This window comes from Pimephales promelas, chromosome 24, assembly GCF_988280905.1.
Source record: "Pimephales promelas chromosome 24, fPimPro1.hap1.1, whole genome shotgun sequence".
Classification (NCBI taxonomy): domain Eukaryota; kingdom Metazoa; phylum Chordata; class Actinopteri; order Cypriniformes; family Leuciscidae; genus Pimephales; species Pimephales promelas.
The window spans coordinates 14,674,168-14,699,689 of record NC_142792.1 but is presented as its reverse complement, the minus strand read 5'-3'; the positions used below and the strand labels follow the sequence as shown (position 1 = coordinate 14,699,689).

General features: G+C 38.0%; 1 protein-coding gene across 4 annotated transcripts; it reads right to left on the bottom strand.

Moving 5' to 3' along the window:
- Positions 1 to 29: 29 nt before the first annotated feature.
- Positions 30 to 25,472, bottom strand: irag2 (inositol 1,4,5-triphosphate receptor associated 2). Of its 4 annotated transcripts, none has more exons than XM_039668415.2 (38): positions 25,347 to 25,462; positions 23,681 to 24,324; positions 23,475 to 23,585; positions 22,130 to 22,310; positions 21,596 to 21,654; positions 17,118 to 17,193; positions 16,238 to 16,396; positions 16,017 to 16,134; positions 15,724 to 15,774; positions 15,540 to 15,617; positions 15,383 to 15,439; positions 15,126 to 15,185; positions 14,885 to 14,949; positions 14,649 to 14,742; positions 13,990 to 14,127; positions 13,699 to 13,800; positions 13,128 to 13,279; positions 12,043 to 12,154; positions 11,259 to 11,562; positions 10,655 to 10,707; positions 9,979 to 10,066; positions 9,633 to 9,783; positions 9,151 to 9,217; positions 6,620 to 6,666; positions 6,394 to 6,476; positions 4,723 to 4,874; positions 4,435 to 4,510; positions 4,276 to 4,333; positions 4,148 to 4,175; positions 3,789 to 3,929; positions 3,446 to 3,580; positions 3,204 to 3,348; positions 3,071 to 3,114; positions 2,921 to 2,989; positions 2,799 to 2,851; positions 2,440 to 2,526; positions 2,160 to 2,279; positions 30 to 600 (listed from the first exon to the last, which is right to left on the bottom strand). In XM_039668415.2, exons 2-38 carry the CDS (start codon positions 24,291 to 24,293, stop codon positions 342 to 344), a joined length of 4,386 nt encoding a protein of 1,461 aa, XP_039524349.2. In that variant the 5' UTR covers positions 24,294 to 24,324; positions 25,347 to 25,462; the 3' UTR covers positions 30 to 341. The 4 variants fall into 4 exon arrangements, with proteins under 4 accessions (XP_039524349.2, XP_039524348.2, XP_088983235.1 ...); XM_039668414.2 differs by lacking the exon at positions 25,347 to 25,462 and adding an exon at positions 25,145 to 25,306; XM_089127109.1 differs by lacking the exon at positions 2,160 to 2,279 and having other exon boundaries at positions 25,347 to 25,471.
- Between the last annotated feature and the right edge of the window lie 50 nt (positions 25,473 to 25,522).

Below are 25,522 nucleotides of genomic sequence, written 5' to 3'. Positions count from 1 at the left end.
AAAAAAAGTCAGCCTTTTCGGGCAACTGATATATGATGTTCGACATTCACACTGTTGTAATCTGCTCATCTCACTCTGTGATTGGCTGGCACTGAGTATCTCATATAAATGCCTACAACATACGTGGCCAACGCAACGGTTTGTGTGCACAGCATCCAAGCAGTCTACAGTTTTCAGCGCATCTCTCTCAAGACGCCCACATTTCTCTTTACCGTCAGTAAGAAATGGTCACAAAGAGTTCTTTTAATAGGACAGGCAGCAGTGTTGCATCACAGCTAGTGTAGCCGGAGGAGTTTCTGAATGTCAGGACCGGCTACTCCATCCTTGCAGACGCCCAGGTGTCACACAGGGGGCTGGGCGTTGTGCCTCAGCCCAGTATAGGGCCACAGAAGCTGCTGGATGGTCATCCAGGAGTCCCCGGTGCCCACAGGTGCAGCATCTACTGCAGGCTGTAACATTAGGCTTGCCAATAGGGCCAGCAGAACAGCTAGCACTACAAACAAGGCCACCCAAATCCAAATGCCCCTGGTGCCTCTGGACACTGCTGGTCGCCCCTCTATCAGACTGGGTGGAGTGTGATCTGTTGGGCTGGGGCTTGGACTGGGATGGAGAGTGAAAGAAATGTTTAAACAAAAGTACAAAAGCATTCCTTCAACAAACAGAATCAAGGCGTTTTCTAATGCTAAACCAGGAAAGAGAAAGTAAAGTTCATGGTATTGTAATTAGCAGCTGAACACTTTATACAGTAGATATCTTTAGGTCAGTAAAATACTCTGTACAAGCAATGACTTGCCATGTGGTCTCATTGTGCATACTTAATGTGCATTCATTAGGAATCAATAGCACATGAAATTGAGCTGATTTAGCTAGAAGTGTTTACATACACATACTTGTATAGAGTATGTTCTGAGCTTTAATTTTAGAAAATGTACAAAGCAGGTCATAAAAAGCAAAAAAAAAAAAAATGTTAAAAAAAGTCAGTCTGAATGGGTGAGACGGCTGAGGCGACCTGAAGAGAAATTAAAGGAATGTGAAAACTGACAGCTGTTGCTGAAAGCAATGTTTGACAAAGCACATGATAAACAAGATAATATGAATGTTCTGTGATAGACTGATACATATAAAGGTCAGGCCGGGTAGTCGGCCAATACTCTAACATGTTGAGTTGAGGTCAGCCAATAATTGACTGGCCGATTAACAGAAGCAGCCGCTTTTTCGAAATATACCAGCTACTTTCATTCTTGAATTTTGAAAAGTGTTTTAGACTACAGTTCAAAAGTTTGGAGTCTCTTATGTTCACAAAAGATCAAATATAGTGTTAAAAAAAGATTGTAAAATCTTATTACAATTTAAAAAAAAACTTTTCAATTTTAACATATTAGATGTAATTTATTCCTGTGATCAATGAATTTTCAGAGTCACATGATCCAACAAAAATCAATCTAATATGCTGTTTTGATAAAAACGGTTGTGCTGATTAATATCTTTGTGGAAATCAAGTTCAAAGGAACATAATTTATTTGAAATAGAAATTGTTGAAATTAGATAGAAATTAGAAATTGAAATTGAATAGAAATTGTCATTATAAGAGCATGTTTTACTGTCATTCTTTTTTAATAAATTTAATCCATCTTTGCTGAATAAAAAAAATATATATTTCTTAAAAAACAAACAAAAAAAAATCTTACTGACCCGAAACTTTTGAACAGTAGTATACAAGCATATCTCCATCCTCATCTCTAGTTATCGGTCTACCACTCATCCTGAAATATTTCAAGAAAATACCCCAGAGAACTTCAGCACACAACTGTGGGATCAAAGTACACTGGCAAATTTGCAAATGCCAACAACGGTCCACCAATGTGCAGAAAAAAATATATTTTAAGAACTTTCTTTTCTCTGAAACCACAGCTGATTAGATTACTTGCTGCAAACCAAAGCAGAAGACATGCAGTGTCATAATGTGTGTTAAAGATATATGCAAAGCTAACGAACATAACGGGTGTCCAGCGTCCATTCAGAATATAAAGTTGCTTTCCCAGCTTAGCTGTAGGAGCAAAAGGCAGTGACATTATTGACAGAAAACCCTCGATTTGTAGTACGTAGATAATGCCTGGATGCTGAAGCAGAGAAATAATGGATGCGGAAGATACACTAACGTCTTAGTTGGCATTATGAAGGAGGTGATTTTGATGCCTAGTTCTGTTAGGCTAGACCTTCTGTCCGCTTGTTCCTCTTTCTGCTCCTCCTCCGAGTGAGAGTCAGTTTCATATCCATACCTGTGCAAAGTTTACACTGTACTACTGACCCATCTTGGCTCAAGGCCTCCATTGTGGATCTGCATGACAACTTTTCGATGGCACATTTGCTTTATGATTTTGACATGAAATCGATGCAAAAGACGGACGGTACACAACAGTTCTTCACGCGTGACCTTACCTATTCATCAGACTGGGCTCGTCAATGTCGGCCCAAGTACCAGAGCTAACGAAGCGCTTTAGAGGTGGCCTCTTGGCTGTCATGATCCTGTAAAGCGGTTGACACACAGCCATGACATGGTGCTTTGTTTATAAAAACAATCGGCATGCATCTCCAGTAGAGGTTATGGGTTCGACCCACTGATAAGTGTATAATTTCAATGCACTTTAGGTATCTTTCAATAAAAGTGTCTGCCAAATGAATAAATATTGTTCTGAGAAGTCTTGGGTCCCTTGTTAACCCTTGTTTTGGGGGACAAAGTTAAAGGCTGTTGTGTTTTGTGGACCAGGCAATCTCAAAAACAGCATCTGTACACTTACCATGGTGACCGACGAGAAAGTCTCTCAACCTCAGTCTCTGCCATGTCTTTGGGCTGTGAATTAGAAACCACTGTTAATTCAGATGTTCAAAAGCATCTCAAAAGCAAAAATGAACTACTCACCATGTCAAAATGAGCCTGCCCTCCCACGTTGCGGGGAATGGTAGCTATACTGATGCGTCTGCTAGTGGTCTTGGGAGAAAACACAAATATCAGTAAACTCTGCAAGCTGATCCATGATCTTAACATGGTGCGTTTTGTTCTAAAACTCACTTTGAACATGTTTGAGGCTAAGTGCTTCTTGTTTCTAAAATCATCTGCAAGTATAAAATAAATCCCATGTAAATAAGACACAAAAGAGACTGGTATTATTAATATTTTTAATAATATTCTTGTAACGACTAACCCCTCTCAGAGGACCCAAATGGCCTCTCGTTCGGCGTGAGGTTCTCCCTGAGCTCCAGCAGCTCTGCGTGCTCCTTGGTGTACATCCTCCTCAAATTCTCCACATGCTGAATCATCACCTCCACCGTTTTACCCACTCTGGTCTCCTATACATGCCAAGAAGTAAACAAGAAAGCTTCTTTGCTAACTTTGGCTTTAGTGGGCTATTTCAGCATTCTGAACAGCCAGAGTGAACACACAAACCTGATGAATGGCCCCAAGCATCTCTGAACGGCTTGACACTCTGGTCATGGATTGGATGAGGATCTCAAGGTTCTTCTGCAGACGATGAATGATCTCCATGGACTGGTTATCCTCCTCACACCGTGGGATCAGGGCCTATAAAACAAAACAGTGTAATATTCAAGCTACTTCAAACAGGAATTTAGATCAAATTACATGTCAATAATAATTCTCTGATGTGAGCTGAAAATTCTTTGTGCTGAGCAGAAAACTACTTCATTGCATTGACAAATTAGACTGCCTTTAAATGTCATTTCTAAGGAATAAAAATGCAGAAGCCTGCAGAAAAAGGACAATGACAGACCTGCAGTAGACCTTTACAGCCGTTTACTTCCTTGCGGACATTCTCCTCGGCCAGGTCCCGTGAGCGTTCCTCCAGGCGTAGCCTCTTCTCCAGGGTGAAGATGTCACATTTGAAGCCCAGAGAGAGACGGTGGAACTCCGCCTGGAGGAGAGCACACAGTACACTTTAAAAACTCATTTGCTTTTGCAAATATTTTTGCTTTTTCACTAGTTTAGAATGTAGTTCAGGTCTGTTTAAAACATATACCATTATAAAAACCCAGCCAAATTCCTTGAAATTTCTCGTCACAGCTATTATAAATATGTAAAAAGGTGTTTATCAATTTAATTTAATATACAAAAAAAAAAAAAAAACCTTACCTCAATTTCTTTTTCACTTGGCAACAGGCTGCAGATGAAATGCACATTTCAGATTAATGGGAACGTGACTATGTCAAGTGAATTGTGAAGACATGCTGGAATCAGATCAGTACACAACGCATTATAACCTGTTCTTGTCATCTTTGGTGGAATCGCTTGCATTTTCAGAGATGACAGATGTGTCACCTGAGGGCGGAGGAGGAGATTGACATTGAGGAAAGACAAGATCTTAAGTAGAACTGGATGAGAAAGACAGTCAGACAGAGAGAGCGTTTATCTAAAGGCACCTTTTTCTGTTGCCACTGAAGGCTCACCATCCTCCTGAGCTTTTTGTTCATCAATGGCTTCCATACTGCTCAATTCCTGTTAGAGAATCATTTCACTTTGTATATGCAACAAGTAGTTTACACAGGGCATCAGATGGCATTCTATAAATGTTGATTAATAAGATAAGTAATAAACAAACCTCTGAAATTAAAAGTATTTCATGAAAGTATCTGGAACAGCAGGTAGGACTGCACTTACCTGACAACATTTTGTTTAGTTAAATACAAACTGGTGAGAGTGGCTCTTACCTTCTTGAGCTTGTTCCTTAGAGTCAAGGGGTCTTTTCCTTCACTGGCAGTGGATCCAAAGGTCATGTCTTTTGGTTTTTCAGAAGGACCCTTTGATGAGTCAGGTGAGGCCGTTGAGTTTGAATCAGATGTGACCACTGTCCTTTTACTGTCTGTTTTGTCAAAAAAGGAATAAAGAAAGGAGAATTAATTTTTGCAATTTTTCTTTTATTTATTTTTTTCTTGTAATATTTCTATTTAGCTTTAGGTTATATTTCATTTTTACTTTTAGTACTTCCATTTAAACCTATTTCAGTTAGTTGCCAAGGCAACATTTCTAGCTAGGGCCCCTTGAAAAGGCGAAGACCATATTGTTTTCCTTAGGATTTTTTTTCTTTCTATTATTATATTTTTTTTAAATAATAATAACATGCTCGAAAATGCCTTTCTGCCTATGAAAATGCCTTATTGATGCTAGAGGTCAGAGGAGAATGGGCTGACTGATTCAAGCTGATAGAAGAGCAACATTGACTGAAATAACCACTCGTTACAACCGAGGTATGCAGCAAAGCATTTGTGAAGCCACAACACACACAACCTTGAGGCGGATGGGCTATAACAGCAGAAGACCACACCGGGTACCACTCATCTCCACTTCAAATAGGAAAAAGAGGCTACAATTTGCAAGAGCTCACCAAAATTGGACAGTTGAAGACTGGAAAAATGTTGCCTGGTCTGATGAGTCACTCAGATGGTAGAGTCAGAATTTGTCGTAAACGGAATGAGAACATGGACCCATCATGCCTTGTTACCACTGTGCAGGCTGGTGTTGGTGGTGTAATGGTGTGGGGGATGTTTTCTTGGCACATTTTAGGCCCCTTAGTGCCAATTGGGCGTTGTTTAAAATGTCACGGCAACAGCATTGTTTTGGGCGTTGTTTAAATGCCTCGGCAACAGCATTGTTTCTGACCATGTCCATCCCTTTATGACCACCGTATACCCTTCCTCTGATGGTTACTTCCAGCAGGATAATGCACCATGTCACAAAGCTCGAATCATTTCAAATTGATTTCTTGAACATGACAATGAGTTCACTGAACTAAAATGGCCCCCAAAGTTAACAGATCAACCCAATAGAGCATCTTTGGGATGTGGTGGAATGGGAGGTTCGTACCCTTGATGTCCAGCATTTCATGACTCTCAATATCAATTTCAAAACCCAATGCTACTAAACATGTATTTAAAAAGCAAAATATAAATTTAAAAATGAACATTGCCATGCTTCCTTCAATTATTGGTCAATTATTTACACATTGCTTCAGGTTTTCTAACTAAATATTCAAGTAACAGTCAGTAATTAACAACAGTAAAGTAAACAAATAAATGAAAAAATAGTTGCTGGGTTTCTCTTTATCATGTTAGTATTGCTCACCATTTAATTTTAACATCAAATACAGGAAATGGCAAATCGGTCTTTACATTAAGTGTCTTCATTTTGACCAAGAAGTGCATTTAATTGTTACAAAAGCAGTCGTCTTTCAGTCACACGGCTGGTATAGTTCAGTACATGGATACCAAAATGATTAGCTTCTCGGTACTATTGCATTGTATCTTTTTTGTACTAAATTGATGCTGAAATAAAAATGCATGTGACATCTTTACTTCAAATGTCAACAGGGAGCTTCCTCCTACCTGGTGAGTTAACCCCAGTTGATGTCACCTCCACTGCCTCTGGCATGGCCTCCTCTTCCTCTGCTACTGGCAATAAAAGATTTCTAAACAAATAAATAAACAATACAACAACTATTTAAGATATGCATATTACAACACGAACACACTCAGACCACCAATCACTGTGATTCAAGAGTATAATAAATGTACAGAAAAATAATCAGTTTCATAAAGAGGAAATACTCACTTGTCCGATTTTGCCGACACTTTAGAAAGCTGTCCCTCGCTCAGTCTCTATAAATGACAACAGCATGGCATTAAGACCCAGTGACACACTCTGAGCAGCAACACAAATACACTTGTGAAAACCACTGTCTTGTGAAAATGAGCATCACACATGCACACAGTTCCATACCTGTCCCATGACATGGCAGATGAAATATAAAAGCTACACTCTGCTTTACAGAGAGAGAAGTGCTAGTAGATACTTACATAATGTGTATGAGAGCTCTACAGCTGGCAGGGAAAGAGAGAGAGAGGATGGCAAAGACAGGAAGAAAGAGAAAGAGAGAGAGAGAGGGAGGGAGTGACAGAAAGAGAGGGAGGGGGAGAGCACTTGTACTGGCAGAGTTCATTGAAGTGGGTGTGAAAAAGTGCTATACTTGTTCCAAACATACTGAAAAATCCACACACAAAGCCTGGGCAACATATTGTATCATCAAGTTTATAAACCAGAAGCATGATAGAAATCAATCAACCAACAAATAACACCAACAATGGTTGCAGGTCTGTTCCAGTTGAGTCACAGTTACCAAGTTGCAAAGTTAAGGTAATGATACACAGGGCAACTTTTTGAGCAATGTTGCTGGGCAATCTTGCCAAGTGATTGTTGCTTTAGCACTTTCCCATTGAGAATGGGCAATAAATTTCTATCTGGATACTTTAGATCGGTCGTGGGCCGTCTCTCAACTGGTTGCCCGTTGACGGCAACATTGCCCAAAAAGTTGCCCTGTGCATCATCACCTTTAGAACAGAAAAATAATTAGGTTTATGAAAAGCTTCCCATATTTTCTGTAGACGTCAAAGGCTGAGCACCCAATCTGTCATTTAGCAGAAGCTAGCCAAATAAGGCAGATCGCAACACCAGATGTCCAGTCAAATATCTAGGTATCAAAAACCAGTTATATACACTCTACAGTTCAAAAGTTTGGGGTCGATAATACTTTTCATGTGTTTATAAGAAGGCTCTTATGCTTACCTGACTAGATTTATTTGATCGAAAGTACAGTAACATTGTAATAGATCATGTGAGGGGTCATATGACAGAAGTATGGCTGGAGAATGGCTTCTGTTTACACACACACACACGTATGCATATTATATATATATATATATATATATATATATATATATATATATATATATATATGAAGAGTTCAGATGCAAAAGCCTCTAAATGCCATTTTAAATTTTCTTCTTTAATGATGATTTTTATCAAGCTTGTATATTTAGGTTCAGTAATTTCACTTAAATGGCAATGATAATTACCTATTAATTGTTATTTAAGTGAAATTACTGAACTTAAATATACAAGCTTGATAAAAAATCATCATTAAAGAAGAAAATTTCAAATGGCATTTAGAGGCTTTTGCATCTGAACTCTTCATATATATATATATATATATATATATATTGAAATTAGTATAATATAAATATATTTTATACTGTATATATAAAAATATGAGTCAATGTTGAAAACAGTTGTGCTGCTTACTATTATTTTTTATGGAAACCATTTTCATTTTGTTTCAGAATTCTTTGATGAATGCAATGTTCAAAAGAACAACATTTATTTGAAATTGAAATCTTTTTTAACATTATAAAGGTCTTTATGGTATTTTTTAACAATTTACTAAGCATTCTTGTCTAAGATTATTAATGTCTTTCAAAAACAAGAAAATCTTCCCCACCACAAACTTTTAATCAGTAGTGAAAAGCAGCCAGCTTTTCTGTATTCAGGCAGGACTTGAATACGAGGCTTTTTCTTAAAACCATACCGGACAAATATTATTATTAGCAATAGGAAAGTCTATCTATCTCTTACTTGCACTAATATGCTACAGTACATATTCATAGAGGTCTAACACTGCCCACTCTCTATGAACTGAAAAGCAGAAAAGCCCTCAGATAAAGTGCAGTTTATTTTGGTAGCACTCCAAATTCACCTGAATATCTCCCATCTTATCATTATAAGTGAACAAATTCCATGAGACAGTCAACAATGAGGCAATTAGTACAGTGCATATATCAGAGAATAATGCGTGGCTTTGAGGGTTAATAAAATAATTTGCATCCGTTTCTGGACAAACAAGCAGGCAAATTACATTTACAAAACTATGCTGTCAGATGAAAGGTGCTTATATAAAATTGCAAAGCAGCTCACGCAAAGCAATTCTAAACACAGAAAGCCCAAGAACATCGCATCGATAAGAGAGTGGGCACATCCTCATGAGCAGTAATTCCTGCTTACCATCCAGAACTCTCTCTCAATCGGCCAACTGCGGTCTTCCTTTTATGGCACAACAGAAATGTAAGCCTAGCTACTGACTCACTACACTGGACTGATAAACAGGAAGTCTTTTGCAACTGAACATAACAAGGGAAAGGAGCGAAACTACAAAGAAAAAGAAACAAAAAAGGGGAAGTGAAAGAAAGGGCTAGCTACGTTACAAACGCAACAAGCTTCCCCGTTGGTTTCCTCAGCTTCCTCAAACTGACCTGTGAGTCACTCATGTCGGCTGTGGCGGCCGCACGTTCTCCGTTAGTGGCTGCAGAATGCTGGGTCCTGACCCAGGAGAAAAGAAAAAGTTTTTTACCAAATTGTTCAGTTTTTCAGATTTTTTTGTTGTTTTTTTAAGGATGCAGCTGCTCTCAGTAAGTGCGCTCCATCAGTGCGTGGACGGGGTGTCTGTGCGAGCCTGGCCACACAGGTGCATGGTGAGCATGCAAAGCGAGACTCTGTCAGTAGTAATAACGCCTTAATAAGTCTACACAAAACAGCCCAACACACAGGAAGAGGACACGCATTTGACTAGCAAATGTGATCTTTGGGTGTGTGGGAGGCATTTCGAATAAAAGTAGACCATAATTTCTTTTTTGTGAATCATCAGCTAGCACTTCATAGCAGTGCGCCAGAGAAAATCCACAAACAAATACTAATGTATGGAAATTGTATGTGGACAATAAAAAGGGTATCTCACCTTCCCGTATTGGAATCACCACAATCAGGCTGGCCCGTGGAGACAGATACCATCTCAGAGGTCACAAAAGAGGAAAGTTCAGTAGATGAAATTACATCTTTGACTGAGGTCACCTGTCCATGGAATGTCTCGGAGCTCAAAGACGGGTCATCTAAAGTGAGAGTGGTAGAAGTGTGTGTGGATATACAATAAAATAACGTCACCTTGTCATAAAAGGAACATGAAAACTTTGATTTTGTGTAATGAAAATCATTTAATTCAATTCGAATGACAAATTTCACTAATACATGTTACTAAAATGGGAGAGCATAAAGCAGAGAAGGACAGTGAGAGGAAGAGCTCTTACCAACACACTGACTGTGGGTGTGAGGCAGAGGAGCAGCCTGTCCGTGGGCGTCCTCGGGCCCAGTGCACTCTGGGAGTCTGTCTTCCTCCTTGCAGCAGCCAGGAAAAGATTGAGAAGGCCAAAGAAAGAAAATTAATCTTTACTTTGCCAGAGAGAATGACTCCCCAAAGACGACATTGTCTTTGGATGCTTTAAAATGATAGGCGAAAATCCACACTTTAGACATTTGCAATGCAAATTGTGACAAGCTTATTCAGGTGTGATGTGCAACACTGTCAAGTGTCATCCAATTTCCCGCTAGCATTTAGGAAGCAGCATTCCATAGTAAAACTCCATCCCCTGACAGCAGTCAATCACATGGTTGACCATGCCAAACACTAATTGTCCATGACATCAAAAAGAACAATGCAGCTTGGCATCCATAACACATCACAAGGTCACTAAAAAATGTGTTTTTGAATTTCATGGTCAGGCACTCTGAAAAAAGCTTTCTTTAAACCAAATGTATGAAACGGTTTGAACTTGGAAATATAAATGTGCATAAAATGGTTGATCTTGCATCACTGCGTCATAAGATATGATCATAAGAATGATAACATTTACACAATTATCCTTTAATTTTCTGGTAGTTTGTAGAGGGATTATGGGAAATGAAGATGAGAAAACACAAATCTACCTTTAGAGACGTGCAAGGCCTCTGTATTCCTCGCACACCCTTTAATGGAGTTTCTGAAAGAGAGAGAGAAAATGGCAAGTAGTTATGATCAGACAATTGGGTTTATGAAATGATCAGTCTCTGATGGTTAGTCGGCAGTCATGCGGCGAAGGATGTGGGAAGGAGGTCACATAGTTTATACTACTGACCAAAGATGGCAGAACAAGTGGAGAAGAAAAGCCAAAAAAGGTCATACCCTGCTTTTCCAGCTTGGGTTTAAGATTCAGGGATGGCTGGCTGCCCTGTGTGACTAGGGATTAAGGAAGGATTATATAGCAAATCTGACAGAGGCCTGTTGTCCTCTAGATGTGACCATTTCCACTAGACAACTATGAAGTCTCACTCTACTATAAGACTAATCAAGATCACATATTAACATCCAAAACTATTCTTTAGAGGGGAAAACCCTATTATTTAAGTCTGTTTTTCCATTGATTTTACCATTAATAAAACCTTCTTTATCTTGCAATTTCAGAACTTTGTAACTTCTTCAGGATCTAGTTTTCAAACTAAACTGAATCCCACTATGGGAAAAATAACCCTTACTAATTAATACATTTCTCACCTTGCGATTCGCCGTCAGTGCTGTCGTCTGGTAGAATCGTCTGAGAAGTTGTGAAGTCTCTTTGTAGCTCTTCGGTTTCTACTCCAGAATCCTGTGTTACTTCACCTTCTTTCTCAGGCCTCACCGTGATGTTCTCCTTGTCCCTAACAGACTCTGTGTGCTTCTCCTCTTCTTCCTCCCGCTTAAGGGCCTCTTCATCACAACAGAGAATTTCCTGGTCAGGTCCGAGTTCTTGTAAAGGTGACTCAGACAACACATATTCCTCATCCCATTCAAGAGAGGGGCCATCCAGCTCTTCCACAACCTGAAGACACACAATAACACCAGTCGAATATCATCATGCGGTGATAAAAAGCTGTACACAAGAACTATAATAAAACTTAGTGTGCTTCCCCAGCCGAGCTTTTGAAAAAATATGCATTGTAATAAATACAAACAAAATGGATTGGATAAAAAAAGTAGATCAACTCAAGATATGTAGAAAGAAAGTTCTAAACATACTGTAAGAACATTGTGTGGTAGTCGGTAAACGGCGTTTAATCTCTTGAGATGGGTTCAAGAAGTCAAGATTCAAACTGGCTCACAAACCACACTTGCCGCCTACACACAAAGCTACAGGCATCTTGTAATGAGACTGTAGAAGTACCCATCTGTGATCTCAAAAAAAAAAATCTTTTTTTTCCCAAGGCTGAATCTAAATCTGTCATGAGTTTTAAAGTTCACATATGCTGAAACATGTGCAGGCACCAGGCAGTGAAAGCAATTGTTTGGTGAGCCTCAATACCTGCTGTAGGTGATCCGGTGTTTGGCTGCTGGCCTCTCTGCTGTCCAGTGGAGCCTTTAATCGGTCAAGTTCCTCTCGCAACTGCTGCTTCTGGTTCTCTTGTTCTTGTACCCTAAAAGGGCAGAATTCACAAAAATCCAAAGATTGTCTTTCACCAACTAAACACATTAAAATACAACTTATTCACTAAAGAATAATGTAAATGTAGAATAATGTGACACAAAAACACAATTATTCTGGTTATTGAAAAGCACTGCACATGAGACAAAGTTAGTAAAAGATATAAAGGAATCACATCCTGTCCTATGCCTAAAGATTCTCCTATTACAAAGACCAAACCAGATTTCATAGCAGCCTGAAAACATTCTAATAAGCTCCATCCCCACAAATGCTCAGTACAAGTCTGAATTGTTCACAAGTCCTACAAAAGCGAAAGTCAGACATACTATACCCAATCCGCAGGCCCAAGCAGTGTCCCATTGCTCCTTTACCCCAATCTTAGAGCACCACGAGACTGTACAACTCCTTAACTTCCCTGGCTTATCACACCAGCTTTTCCCTTTTATTCAAAGTACGCTGAGTGCCATAGCCTTGAAAACCATGTTATGTCAGATAAGAGACACCAATGAACCAAAAACAGCTTGAGGGGAATCAACCAGAACAGCCCCTTGACAAATGCTTTTAGAGACATTCACACAGACATGGACTAAAATGGTAAAGCCTTGCTCCATAATCCTTCCACTGCCTAGAATGGGGTGATGTTCAAATCTGAATATATACTAAATATATATATATATATATATATATATTTTAAGTGCACTTATATATGCATAAGTGCAAAAAACCTGCACAATGAAGCAATATTTTGTGTGCAAAGTTCATTGTCAATAGGTAATAGTGTATGTAGCACATTTCACACAGAAGTCACTTTTAAACCAAGAATCTTTCTGTTTCAAGATTCCAGATCACAAAGATTTAGATTTCAAAGATTTCTAACGGTAAATACCGAGACGAAACTATGATTATGATTTTGACAAACTGTTATCAAATGATAGCTAATAAAAACATCTCTGCTGCCCACTCACTTGACAGACAGATGCAGGATCTCAGTACGAGAACGTCGCATGTTGCTGGCCATCTTCAGAAGCTCCCTCTCTAGAGAGTCTGTGTACTGGTCCAACTGCTCCAGACTGTGGGTCCAGTCACTCGTCCTCTGCTCAAGCTGCACTTCCAGGCCCTGCAGCAGTTCACAAGATCAACAAAAAAAATTCATTAGATATTAAATATACAAAAGTCATTAATACCAGCTGAATCATCAGTTTCATCAAAGACCTTAAGGAGAGTCACAGTTACTCTGACCCGACACAGTGCCCCTGTGCATCGTGGGAATTGGAGTGAGAGAAACATTGGCCTATATAGTTGAACACCAGGGAAGACCGCACGTAATGACGCGGTCCGCTGAATACACACAATAAGAGTGATCATGTTCAGCCAGGCGGTTATGCAATAAAGGCTCAGATAAGGGAAAAGGAGAACTTGCATCATTTTCAAGAGCCAATGTGTATCTCTATATAATGGCACCATGATTAGTTATTTACATACTGTATGTGCATAACTTTTCATTTATACTGTCCGATTTGGGTGAAATCCTCTCACCTGTATCTTGAGGTCATTGTTGGCCTCTTGAGTTTCACTGTTCCCCGTAAGGCCTCTGAATGCTGTGAGAAAGGTCACGCCGACTTCCTTAAACTCCCTCTTCTGGAACGATTCATGTTTGATACACTGTGAACATTCTATATCATTATGGACCAAGATCATACAAAACTGAATTCAGGTGTCTGGTGATTGAGAGCTGGCAAAACTAACCTCAGAATAAATGTACAGGTGAGGATTTGCTTTAAAACTGTGTGTATGTGCGAGATGGCTGGTTTATTTGGTTTAGTTTACCAGTCTCGTAGACAGTGTTTTGAACTCCAGAGACAGCTGCTCCGGAGTCGGGCCTTGGAGGAGCAGAAGAACCTCACGATCTAGAGTCTCATCCAGAGAAGATGCAAAACAAACAGAGGACGACAGATGCTCCAAACCCTACACAAATACACACACACTTAATGTAAGCAATGTGTAATACATTTGTCAATATATTCAATTTTTAATTATATTATATATATATATATATATATATATATTTTTTTTTTAATATAAATATTACATCATTTATATTTATATTTATTTATTGAATAAAATGCAATGTATTTAATACCATAAATTTTCAAACATATAGAGAAAAATCTTTTTTTTTTTTTTTAAGTTATCACCAATTACAATTATGGAATCCTCCACAGCCAAAAAGAAGATAATAGAATAAAAGAAACTTATGAAATAAAGCACATGTAGACAGAATCATTGTAAAGCCCGAAGTTTAGTGTAAAGCAAAAGCAGGGTGTGGATTACTGAGTGCACACTGTGGCAGTGGAGTGGGAGAGAATGGGTGGACAGAGAACAGCACATGAGTGGTGGTGGGAGTGGAAAGAAAGAAACACTTCAAATCATGGACGGGACAAAGACCGACAAGGGAATTGCAAACACACACAAAAAACAATACAAACCTCCAGGGGATTCTGTGCCAGTGCTAACTCTGTCTGAAGAGAGCCTGAACTCATCTGATTGAGCCTGTAGGCCACAGAGAGAGAGAGACCCGGGCTGCGAACCGATACACACAGTTAGAGAAACACATGTTAAGGAACTGCTGAAGTTTGTTGTATTATGTATCCCGCTAATAAGCTCAACTAATCAGCTAATATTTCCATTGACATGGGTTATGTCCATTTCACAGAGCTCTTACATTGTCATATCAGGCTGCATCATCTGCATTTGACTCTCCAGTTTGTTTTTGTCTGCTCTCAGCAGCTGAAGCAAGCAAAAGAAATATAGACAATTCAATACAACACTCTGGAATAAATGATTTCACCGGTTATCATAAGCACACTTCCTTCTAAAAATATTTCTTTAGGTTTTCAGGTCCCTAAATTGCTTGAGTGTAGATTAGAACTACTTTCCTACAAAGTGAGTGAGTGAGTGATCACCTCTGTAACTGAGGAATACTCCACAATGGCCACCTTCAGTTCATCTATCTGCTTATTTTTCTGGAGGAGAAAGAGGGCAGTTCTGTTATAATAATGGATAAAAAAAAACTGCAGGTTGCATAAACGTACCAAATTAACAATGGTGACACTAAATGATTCTTAGTAATGACTAAAGCAAAGCCTCAATTCTTCTATAAAGTTATTCAAACGACTTTCATTTCAAACTGTTGTTTTTGCGTTACACAAGATGGACTGACCTCCTGAAGTATCGACTCCTTGTCAGCCAAAATACCATCAAATGAATGAACTTGGACCTGAGGGTGTGAGAAAGCATTTACCAATGACAGAGCTAAATACTAATTTTGACAACAACAAAAAAAGACCAAGTAAGTAAAATAATAAAAAAGTGCCTACCTGAAGGTCAGCATTCAGGTCACAGAGGTCGCTCATCTTTTTATGAATCTCCTCTGCCTCCAGTGTGACTTTCATGTTCTTAACGTGGGTTGACGAAGATATGTGAGGGAAAGAAGACAAATAAAATGGAATTATAGATGAATGATGACTACTTAAATTAATGTGTAGATGTATAGGGCCATACTTCCTCTTGTAGATCAGCCATCTTGGATATGAGACTCTGGTTTTCCCGTTCCTGTGGGAAACCAGAACAAAGGGTTAGAAATGTGTTCATTCTAATATGTTTGTTCTAATAATATATATTGTCAATGTCAATATTACCAGTGTGATAGTGTTCATCTGGCAACCAGATTTGTTTACTTGGGATGATTTAATATCCTTGGGTTATGTAATATTCCTAGCCATCTAATTAGAAGCATTATCTGTTTGCATCAGTTTATGGAGCTGCTATCAAGGTGAGAGGGTCTTGTGCCTCACCATCTGTTTTCTTTGAGCTGAGGCCTGAGCTCGACTCTCTTCTGAAGAGGTCAGGCTGAGCTTCATCTCTTCAACTTCCTCTTTAAGCATCTTCTCCTTCTGTAATAACTGCTGCCCCCTGCAGGATCAAAGATAAGAGATGGGAGTGAAGAGGTGAGAACTGATGATGATGAAGGGATTTGAGCGTTCAGAGTTTAAGAGAAGCGAGACGGAGTCAGTACATTTTAGCTTGTGTTTTTAAGTCTTCATTTTCCTCGATGAGTTTCTGGTTGGTGTCTTCCATGTTTTCAACTGCCTGCTTCAGTTTACGAACCTCTTCCTGCAGTTTTTGGTTATTTAGTTGCAGATCTGCCACACAGAAGACTAGATCTGATGTCTCCCTGTACAATACAAACACAAAATAACTCAGAAAGGATATTAAAGGTAACATATATTCAATCAGCTTTATATTTAGATTTTTCTAGCTTTTGTATAAATATGCTTTTAAGCATAAGCCTTTAAAGGGATACTCCACTGGGTTTTTTTTTCTTCATATTAAACTATGTTATTCCGTTAACTAAGACGAGTTGATCCATACCTCTCTCATCTCAGTGCGTGCACTCAATCACTCACTTTTATCGCACTTAACTAGCCCAGTTCATTCAATATGGGCCAAGCAGAGAAGCGACCAAACACCTCCATGTTTTTCCTATTTAAATACAGTTACACGAGTAGTGTAACTCGACCAAGAATGGTGACACAAAATAAAACGTTGCACTTTTCTAAGCGTGTAAAGTGGATAACTAATGTATGGCGGAATACCACAGCAAGTGCTTGGGAGATAAGGGCGTTAGTTAAGTTAAGGGTGATCAAAGTGTCTCGCACACCAGAGCGATTGAGGAGACGAGAGAGGTACGCATCAACTGGTCTTGGTTAAGGGAATAACAATTTAATATGAAAAAAAAAACGGTGGAGATCAAAAGGTTTTTAAGATCATGAAAATAAAATCGATTCAAGTGTGCCCAAATTTTTGATTGATACAGTTGATATGGTCTCACAAACAACAAGAACACTACTGTTAACACTTTGTCACAAACACACAACTTGCATGCCTAAACTTACAGGTCAGCTCTGGAGGCCTCCCCTCCAAATGCTTCTAGACTACCTGAGGTCATATTCAGTAGAGCAGATCTCCTTGCTAAAGGAAACAAGAGGTGATTGAAACAAACTCATAATAATAACTAGAAAAAAAAGTTTGATGACACAAACTTTAAGTTGGCTTGAGAAAGCCAGACCAGAGCGTTTGAATAATCTTGAAGTTTGAATGAAGTTTTAAAGATGGAATTAGAAAGAAAGAAAGAAAGAAAGATGGATAGATTAGTTAGAAAGATAGATTAGTAAGAAAGAAAGATAGATAGATAGATAGATGTTTTTGGCAAGAAGCTAACATGATTAGCATGTAGCTAGCTTGATGCTAATATGATTAGCATGTAGTTAAGATGATTAACATGTTGTTAGCGTGATTAGCATGTTGTTAGAATCATAATAGCATGATTAGCACGTTGCTAGCATGTTTTTAACAAGAAGCTAGCATGACTAGCATGTAGCTAGCTTAATGCTAGCATGATTAGCATGTTACTAGCATCATGCTAAAATGTTTTAGCAAGAAGCTAACATGATTAGCATGTAGCTAACATCATAATAGCATGATTAGCATGTTGCTAGCATCATGCTAACATGTTTTTAACAAGAAGCTAGCATGACTAGCATGTAGCTAGCATCATACTAGCATGATTAGCATGTTGCTAGCATCATGCTAGCATGTTTTAGCAAGAAGCTAGCATGACTAGCATGTAGCTAGCATCATAATAGCATGATTAGCATGTTGCTAGCATCATGCTAACATGTTTTTAGCAAGAAGCTAACATGACTAGCATGTAGCTAGCATCATGCTAGCATGATTAACATGTTGCTAGCATCATGCTAGCATGTTTTAGCAAGAAGCTAGCATGATTAGCATGTAGCTAGCATCATAATAGCATGATTAGCATGTTGCTAGCATCATGCTAACATGTTTTTAGCAAGAAGCTAGCATGACTAGCATGTAGCTAACATCATGCTAGCATGATTAGCATGTTGCTAGCATCATGCTAGCATGTTTTTAGCAAGAAGCTAGCATGACTAGCATGTAGCTAACATCATGCTAGCATGATTAGCATGTTGCTAGCATCATGCTAGCATGTTTTTAGCAAGAAGCTAGCATGATTAGCATGTAGCTAGCATCATGCTAGCATGATTAGCATGTTGCTAGCATCATGCTAGCATGTTTTTAGCAAGAAGCTAGCATGATTAGCATGTTGCTAGCATCATGCTAGCATGTTTTTAGCAAGAAGCTAACATGATTAACATGTAGCTAGCATCATGCTAGCATGATTAGCATGTTGTTAGCAAGAAGCTAACATGATTAGCATGTAGCTATCATCATGTTAGCATGATTAGCATGTTGCTAGCATCATGCTAGCATGTTTTTAGCAAGACGCTAGCATGATTAGCATGTAGCTAGCATCATGCTAGCATGATTAGCATGTAGCTAGCATCATGCTAGCATGTTTTTAGCAAGAAGCTAGCATGATTAGCATGTAGCTAGCATCATGCTAGCATGATTAGCATGTTGCTAGCATCATGCTAGCATGTTTTTAGCAAGAAGCTAGCATGATTAGCATGTAGCTAGCATCATGCTAGCATGATTAGCATGTAGCTAGCATCAAAATAACATGATTAGCATGTAGCTAGCATCATGCTAGCATGTTTTTAGCAAGAAGCTAGCATGATTAGCATGTTGCTAGCATCATGCTAGCATGTTTTTAGCAAGAAGCTAGCATGATTAGCATGTAGCTAGCATCATGCTAGCATGATTAGCATGTTGCTAGCATCATGCTAGCATGTTTTTAGCAAGAAGCTAGCATGATTAGCATGTAGCTAGCATCATGAAAGATGTTAGAAAGATGGATAGATTTGTTAGAAAGAAAGATGGATAGATTAGTTAAGTAGAAAGAAAGACTGATAGATTAGTTAGGTAGAAAGAAAGATGGATAGATTAGTTAGAAAGAAAGATGGATAGATTTGTTAGAAAGAAAGACTGATAGATTAGTTAGGTAGAAAGAAAGATGGATAGATTAGTTAGGTAGAAAGAAAGATGGATAGACTAGTTAGAAAGAAAGATGGATAGATTTGTTAGAAAGAAAGATGGATAGATTAGTTAGGTAGAAAGAAAGATGGATAGATTTGTTAGAAAGAAAGATGGATAGATTTGTTAGAAAGAAAGAAAGATGGATAGATTTGATAGAAAGAAAGATGGATAGATTAGTTAGAAAGAAAGATGGATAGATTTGTTAGAAAGAAAGAAAGATGGATAGATTTGTTAGAAAGAAAGAAAGATGGATAGATTAGTTAGAAAGAAAGATGGATAGATTTGATAGAAAGAAAGATGGATAGATTTGATAGAAAGAAAGATGGATAGATTTGTTAGAAAGAAAGATGGATAGATTTTATAGAAAGAAAGATGGATAGATTTGATAGAAAGAAAGATGGATAGATTTGTTAGAAAGAAAGATGGATAGATTTGATAGAAAGAAAGATGGATAGATTAGTTAGAAAGAAAGATGGATAGATTAGTTAGAAAGAAAGATGGATAGATTAGTTAGAAAGAAAGATGGATAGATTTGATAGAAAGAAAGATGGATAGATTTGATAGAAAGAAAGATGGATAGATTAGTTAGAAAGAAAGATGGATAGATTAGTTAGAAAGAAAGATGGATAGATTAGTTAGAAAGAAAGATGGATAGATTTGATAGAAAGAAAGATGGATAGATTTGATAGAAAGAAAGATGGATAGATTTGTTAGAAAGAAAGATGGATAGATTTGATAGAAAGAAAGATGGATAGATTTGATAGAAAGAAAGATGGATAGATTTGTTAGAAAGAAAGATGGATAGATTTGTTAGAAAGAAAGATGGATAGATTAGTTAGAAAGAAAGATGGATAGATTAGTTAGAAAGAAAGATGGATAGATTAGTTAGAAAGAAAGATGGATAGATTAGTTAGAAAGAAAGATGGATAGATTAGTTAGGTAGAAAGATGGATAGATTAGGTAGAAAGAAAGATGGATAGATTTGTTAGAAAGAAAGAAAGATGGATAGATTTGTTAGAAAGAAAGATGGATAGATTTGATAGAAAGAAAGATGGATAGATTTGATAGAAAGAAAGATGGATAGATTAGTTAGAAAGAAAGATGGATAGATTTGTTAGAAAGAAAGATGGATAGATTTGTTAGAAAGAAAGATGGATAGATTAGTTAGAAAGAAAGATGGATAGATTAGTTAGAAAGAAAGATGGATAGATTAGTTAGAAAGAAAGATGGATAGATTAGTTAGGTAGAAAGATGGATAGATTAGGTAGAAAGAAAGATGGATAGATTTGTTAGAAAGAAAGATGGATAGATTTGTTAGAAAGAAAGATGGATAGATTAGGTAGAAAGAAAGATGGATAGATTTGTTAGAAAGAAAGATGGATAGATTTGTTAGAAAGAAAGATGGATAGATTTGTTAGAAAGAAAGATGGATAGATTAGTTAGAAAGAAAGATGGATAGATTTGTTAGAAAGAAAGATGGATAGATTTGTTAGGTAGAAAGAAAGATGGATAGATTAGTTAGAAAGAAAGATGGATAGATTTGTTAGAAAGAAAGATGGATAGATTAGTTGGGTAGAAAGAAAGATGGATAGATTTGCTAGAAAGAAAGATGGATAGATTTGTTAGAAAGAAAGATGGATAGATTATTTAGAAAGAAAGAAAGATGGATAGATTTGTTAGAAAGAAAGAAAGATGGATAGATTTGTTAGAAAGAAAGAAAGATGGATAGATTAGTTAGAAAGAAAGAAAGAAAGATTAGGTAGATAGATAGATAGATAGATAGATAGATAGATAGATAGATAGATAGATAGATAGATAGATAGATAGATAGATAGATAGATAGATAGATAGATAGATAGATTTATAGATAGATAGATAGATAGATAGATAGATAGATAGATAGATAGATAGATAGATAGATAGATAGATAGATAGATAGATAGATAGATAGATAGATAGATAGATAGATAGATAGATAGATAGATCATTAGTACATATAGAATGGTAGTTTAATTGAGTCTAGGGCTTCAGGGAATTTAGATTTGAGTTTTTGTTGTACGCTATTGGGCCACCGTAGTCTTGGCTCAATTTGACCATGCTGCAATGAAAGTCAATGGGATTTTTATGATTTTTAATATTAATTTTTAAGAAATCTGAAAGTCGAATCAGTCTAAAAAGATATAGCAACTCGAGTCAGAACAGTCTGAAGGTCTGACCCGAGTTTGGAGTTTGTAGAGTTAAAGCTCTAGGAGGAGTAGCAGTCAGAAAATTTTGAGTAAGAAGAATAATAATAATAATAATAATAAGTTTAAATAGGATTTCAGTAAGTTGGCTTTCTCAAGCCAACTTAATAATAAAATGCAACATATGAACAACATGAGCATTCTGGTATTTTCGAACAAGATCTCACCTGATAAACTGTCCCGTAGTTTGAATGATTCCTGTTGGGTGTCATTCTTTGAGTCCGTCCTAAATGAAAAGGGGACATTTGACTTGGATTTTTATCTCCAAAAAAACTGTCATGGGGAAAATTTAGCAAAGAAAGGCCTTTTGATCAAAACCGATTGTGGATTGATAGCGGACTGATGAAAATTTGCAAATGTGTCTTTGGTGGGGGTGGCAAAATCTACAAAAGGCATACCGCTAAAGTTGTTGGCAAAAACAACTGCTTCCTTTTAACTTACCAAAACATTTAGCAAAATGAACAGGAGTTCAACAACCGCTATTTCTTGTTTTTTTGTCACGTGGGATATTTTCCCAACCTTTTTTGTCTCTGCTCTACCAATAAGGCTCAAACACCCCTTTATGGACACAAAACCAGAAATGTGCAGTTATATCATTTAACACTACTATTAATATTATTAAAATGGCCATTATTACTCGTTGACTCGTTGTTCTAAACTTTAGCATAAGTTAGTCTTAAAGCATAGGCACGTCTTCATACCCCTGGTTGCGACAGTCATCAATCCACTCCTTCATGATGGCATGGTACGTGTCCAGGTCTATGGAGATGTCCTTGTGCTCTGGGTCCAGCATATTGCAGAGCTCCTCTAGACCGCTGTCCTCTGAACTGCGGGAGGTGGTGTGTCTTAAGAAGTCCACAATGTGCGATACATAAACCTTACCTGCAAAAGAGGACTGTGTTACTATGGTTACAGTGGCAAGAGTCACAGAAGACCTGGGTCTCATCAGATGTCATCCCAGCAAGAAAGTTTGCAAATCAACACCTACTTGTTCTGAGTCACCATGACCGTGTCTCTGAACATATCAATAAAAGTCTGCCGCTATCATTGCTTTTCGCATTAATTTACACAGCAAATAGCATTCATGAGAAGAAAGGCTGTAAATAAAAAACGCTTTTGTTCTCATTTAGCTTAGTGATCTGATCCCCACAAACAGCACATTAGGTCAAAGACATCATGAGGAGAGAGCAGGAATTCATAGAGGACAGATCAGAAGGCCTTGGATGGATCAAGCATGGATCTGAATGAGTCAATGTTCTTAGTGGTTACTGGTTAACGAAAAAAAAAAACAAAAAAAAACACTGGCATTGTAATATTATTTCTTAGCAGGTTGTAAAGCTGACTAATATCTGAGAAACAGGAGGAAGCAGTTAAAGTTCACTAAACATCAAAACACGATTGTCCTCAGTGCACAATTCTGGTATTTGTGGGCACATTAGTGAAATTTCATGTGCAAAACAATTATTCATGATCAATAGTATAGCGACTACACTTGAACCCGCTTTAAAATATCGCGCACAAATCTTTAGTCCTCGTTCAAAATTCATGATCATGTGGATTCCTACTGAAATTACTAGATTTTGCCCGTAAAACTTCACAGAACAAAGGTAAATGTGGCTTATTGAAAACGCAAGAACTTGATTTTACTGAATTTACATTTCTGTTGAAATTACTTTAGGCCCCCTGTGGTGTTTTTAATATGCTTTAAGACAAACCATGTTCAAATATATAAGTCAACACCATTGCTGAGTCAACCAGTGATCTCAGAGCTGATGTGAGATGGGGCTAATTTGCATATTCATAAAACTGCATATACTAAATGAGTTACATTCAAGCTATTTAAGGCATGAAGACATTTTTCAATTATTTTGGTGATCAAAGATGGGTTTTAAGGGATAAAAATGATTAACTACAGGTGGACTTTAAGCTGTGTTGTAACAATCAACAACATTCAATCAATTCCTGGCCTTAATTTTCTTGTTGTATATTTTGTTACCCAAATTACATACGTTATTACAAAATAAATAAAATAACAGATTTAAATACCTCTGCATTGTGTGTCACAGGCCTGAAAAATGGTGTCCAACAAGTCTTCCTCGCATATCAGACTGACCTCAGCCATGCTCTCCTTCTTGGGCTCAGAGGGAAACAGAGATCCTGTTCAAAACCAATGAAAAGACAAAAAACAGTTACCGCTATTAACAAAACATTTACGACATTAAAAAGAGAACTAAAAAAAGAGGATTCATTACCCTCGCCCAGTGAAAGTCTCTTGACCACAAGGGCAGGGTAGGTCAGTTCACTGTCCATGTTAGAAATATCTGAAGAGAAGTTCAGGTTATACGAGAACAAGCCGGAATTTGGGATCTTCGAAGTCTTCAGCTCTGTGTCGGGTCCCTCTAACTGGGTTTGTGTGGAGTAGCGTGGGGTAAAGTTGAAATAATTGTCCCCAGTCTGACCTGCTGGGGTGGAGCAGTTGCGCCGAAATGGCCGGCTGTACGTGGCTGTGGTTCTCCTCTCCCCAAGCGTGCCCAGCATGCTGGTGATGGTATAGGTGGCATTGGTAGGGGTGATGGAAGCATAAGGGGTGTTGGAGGATGACCCCGGTCTGGGGGAAGCTGTGGGGGTCACCATGTCCGCAGCGGAATCGCATTCAGTCTCTCCGTCCGATCGGACAGTACGTTTCTTCAGGATGGCCTCCAGGTTGAGGCGCAGCCCCGAGTGAGGGCTGTCGTAGCTGCTAGACTGAAACTTAGGAATTTGAAAGGGCGAGTTAACCTCTTGATCTCGCCGCTGGATGGTCTGAAGCTTGCGGCATATGCTGTCCACGGGGTTGTGCCGTCTCGGGGTCACTCCAACATCCATTTTGGAATGAGAAAGGAGAGAAAGCCTCAATCTACAGGAGCGACATGAGTTAATTAGTTCAAAGCTTAAAACAGAGTGAAAAGTATTTGACATGTCATGTGATCACAAAATGGCTATATATAGTTTAATACGTCAATCACGTCCACACAAACATGTAGATAGATAGATAGATAGATAGATAGATAGATAGATAGATAGATAGATAGATAGATAGATAGATAGATAGATAGAACATAAAATATTGTTAATAAACTGATTTATTAATGTATCGTTAGAAAATACAATACATATGTTTCATACATTTTAAAGTCCCCGTGAACCGGAAGTTGCAAACGATTTTTCTCCAGTGCTGTGACGTATTTCCAAGTGAAACGGAATATTGAACAGAGGGCAGGGTTTTACTCTAGCGCTCCTCCTCTCCATCTCTCGCTCATAGCAAACTAACGGTTTGAGGGGAGTGGTTAAGCGTTTCCCCACCCAAGTTGTGAAACCTACGTCATCAGAAAACGAAACCGTTCCAGACCGGAAGTAACTTTTCAGATTTTGATTAAAGATTACCAAGGTAAAACATTTTTTTAATATATTTTTACTTGCACGGATTAATTGTTCACCACAAGACTAGTAATATGCGCTAACAAAGTAAATAGGTTCAATTTTGATTTCACGGGGACTTTAAACGGTCACTGAGTTATTTGTTTTGTTTTTATGGGTGACGTGAAAACTACGCTTAATGTGGTAAAAAAAACGGCCATATTATAAAAACCTAACACACTTAACTTGAAATATTGTTTAAGTATCATCTCGTGTTCAAAAATATAACCATCAAAAACAGACGAAAAAAGCAAACCAACCTGTCAGAATCCGTATAATGGGGAATCCAACAACATGCAAAGTTTATATACGTTACAAACCGAGAAAGGCAAACGTTTTTGTCACTTTTAAGGTAAAAATAAAGCCCGCCTTCAATTTCATGTGGTGTTTCTGTTATCTTTTGAGTACACTTATACGGTACAAACTAATATTAGAAGGCAACTGCTGGAAAAACAAACACACCTGAATCTGTTCAGACGTTGCCGCCGCGGTCGGTTCACAAATACGTGCGTCAGAAGCGTCACACAGCTGATTGAAGGCCGTATTAAAATCTGCGCCGCACTGACACCTTGCGTCCAATAATGGAACTGCAACTGACAGACACTGAACAACAGAGCATTGATTCCTCATATTTTCAC

Excerpts from the sequence above, each read along its gene's own strand:
- irag2 (XM_039668415.2), bottom strand. The coding sequence starts at position 24,293 with ATGGATGTTGGAGTGACCCCGAGACGGCACAACCCCGTGGACAGCATA. Across the intron at positions 17,194-21,595 it reads ACTACGGGACAGTTTATCAG|CAAGGAGATCTGCTCTACTG; the intron begins GTGAGATCTTGT and ends TGTTTCCTTTAG. Across the intron at positions 4,176-4,275 it reads ACCAAAGATGACAAGAACAG|CCTGTTGCCAAGTGAAAAAG; the intron begins GTTATAATGCGT and ends TTTCATCTGCAG.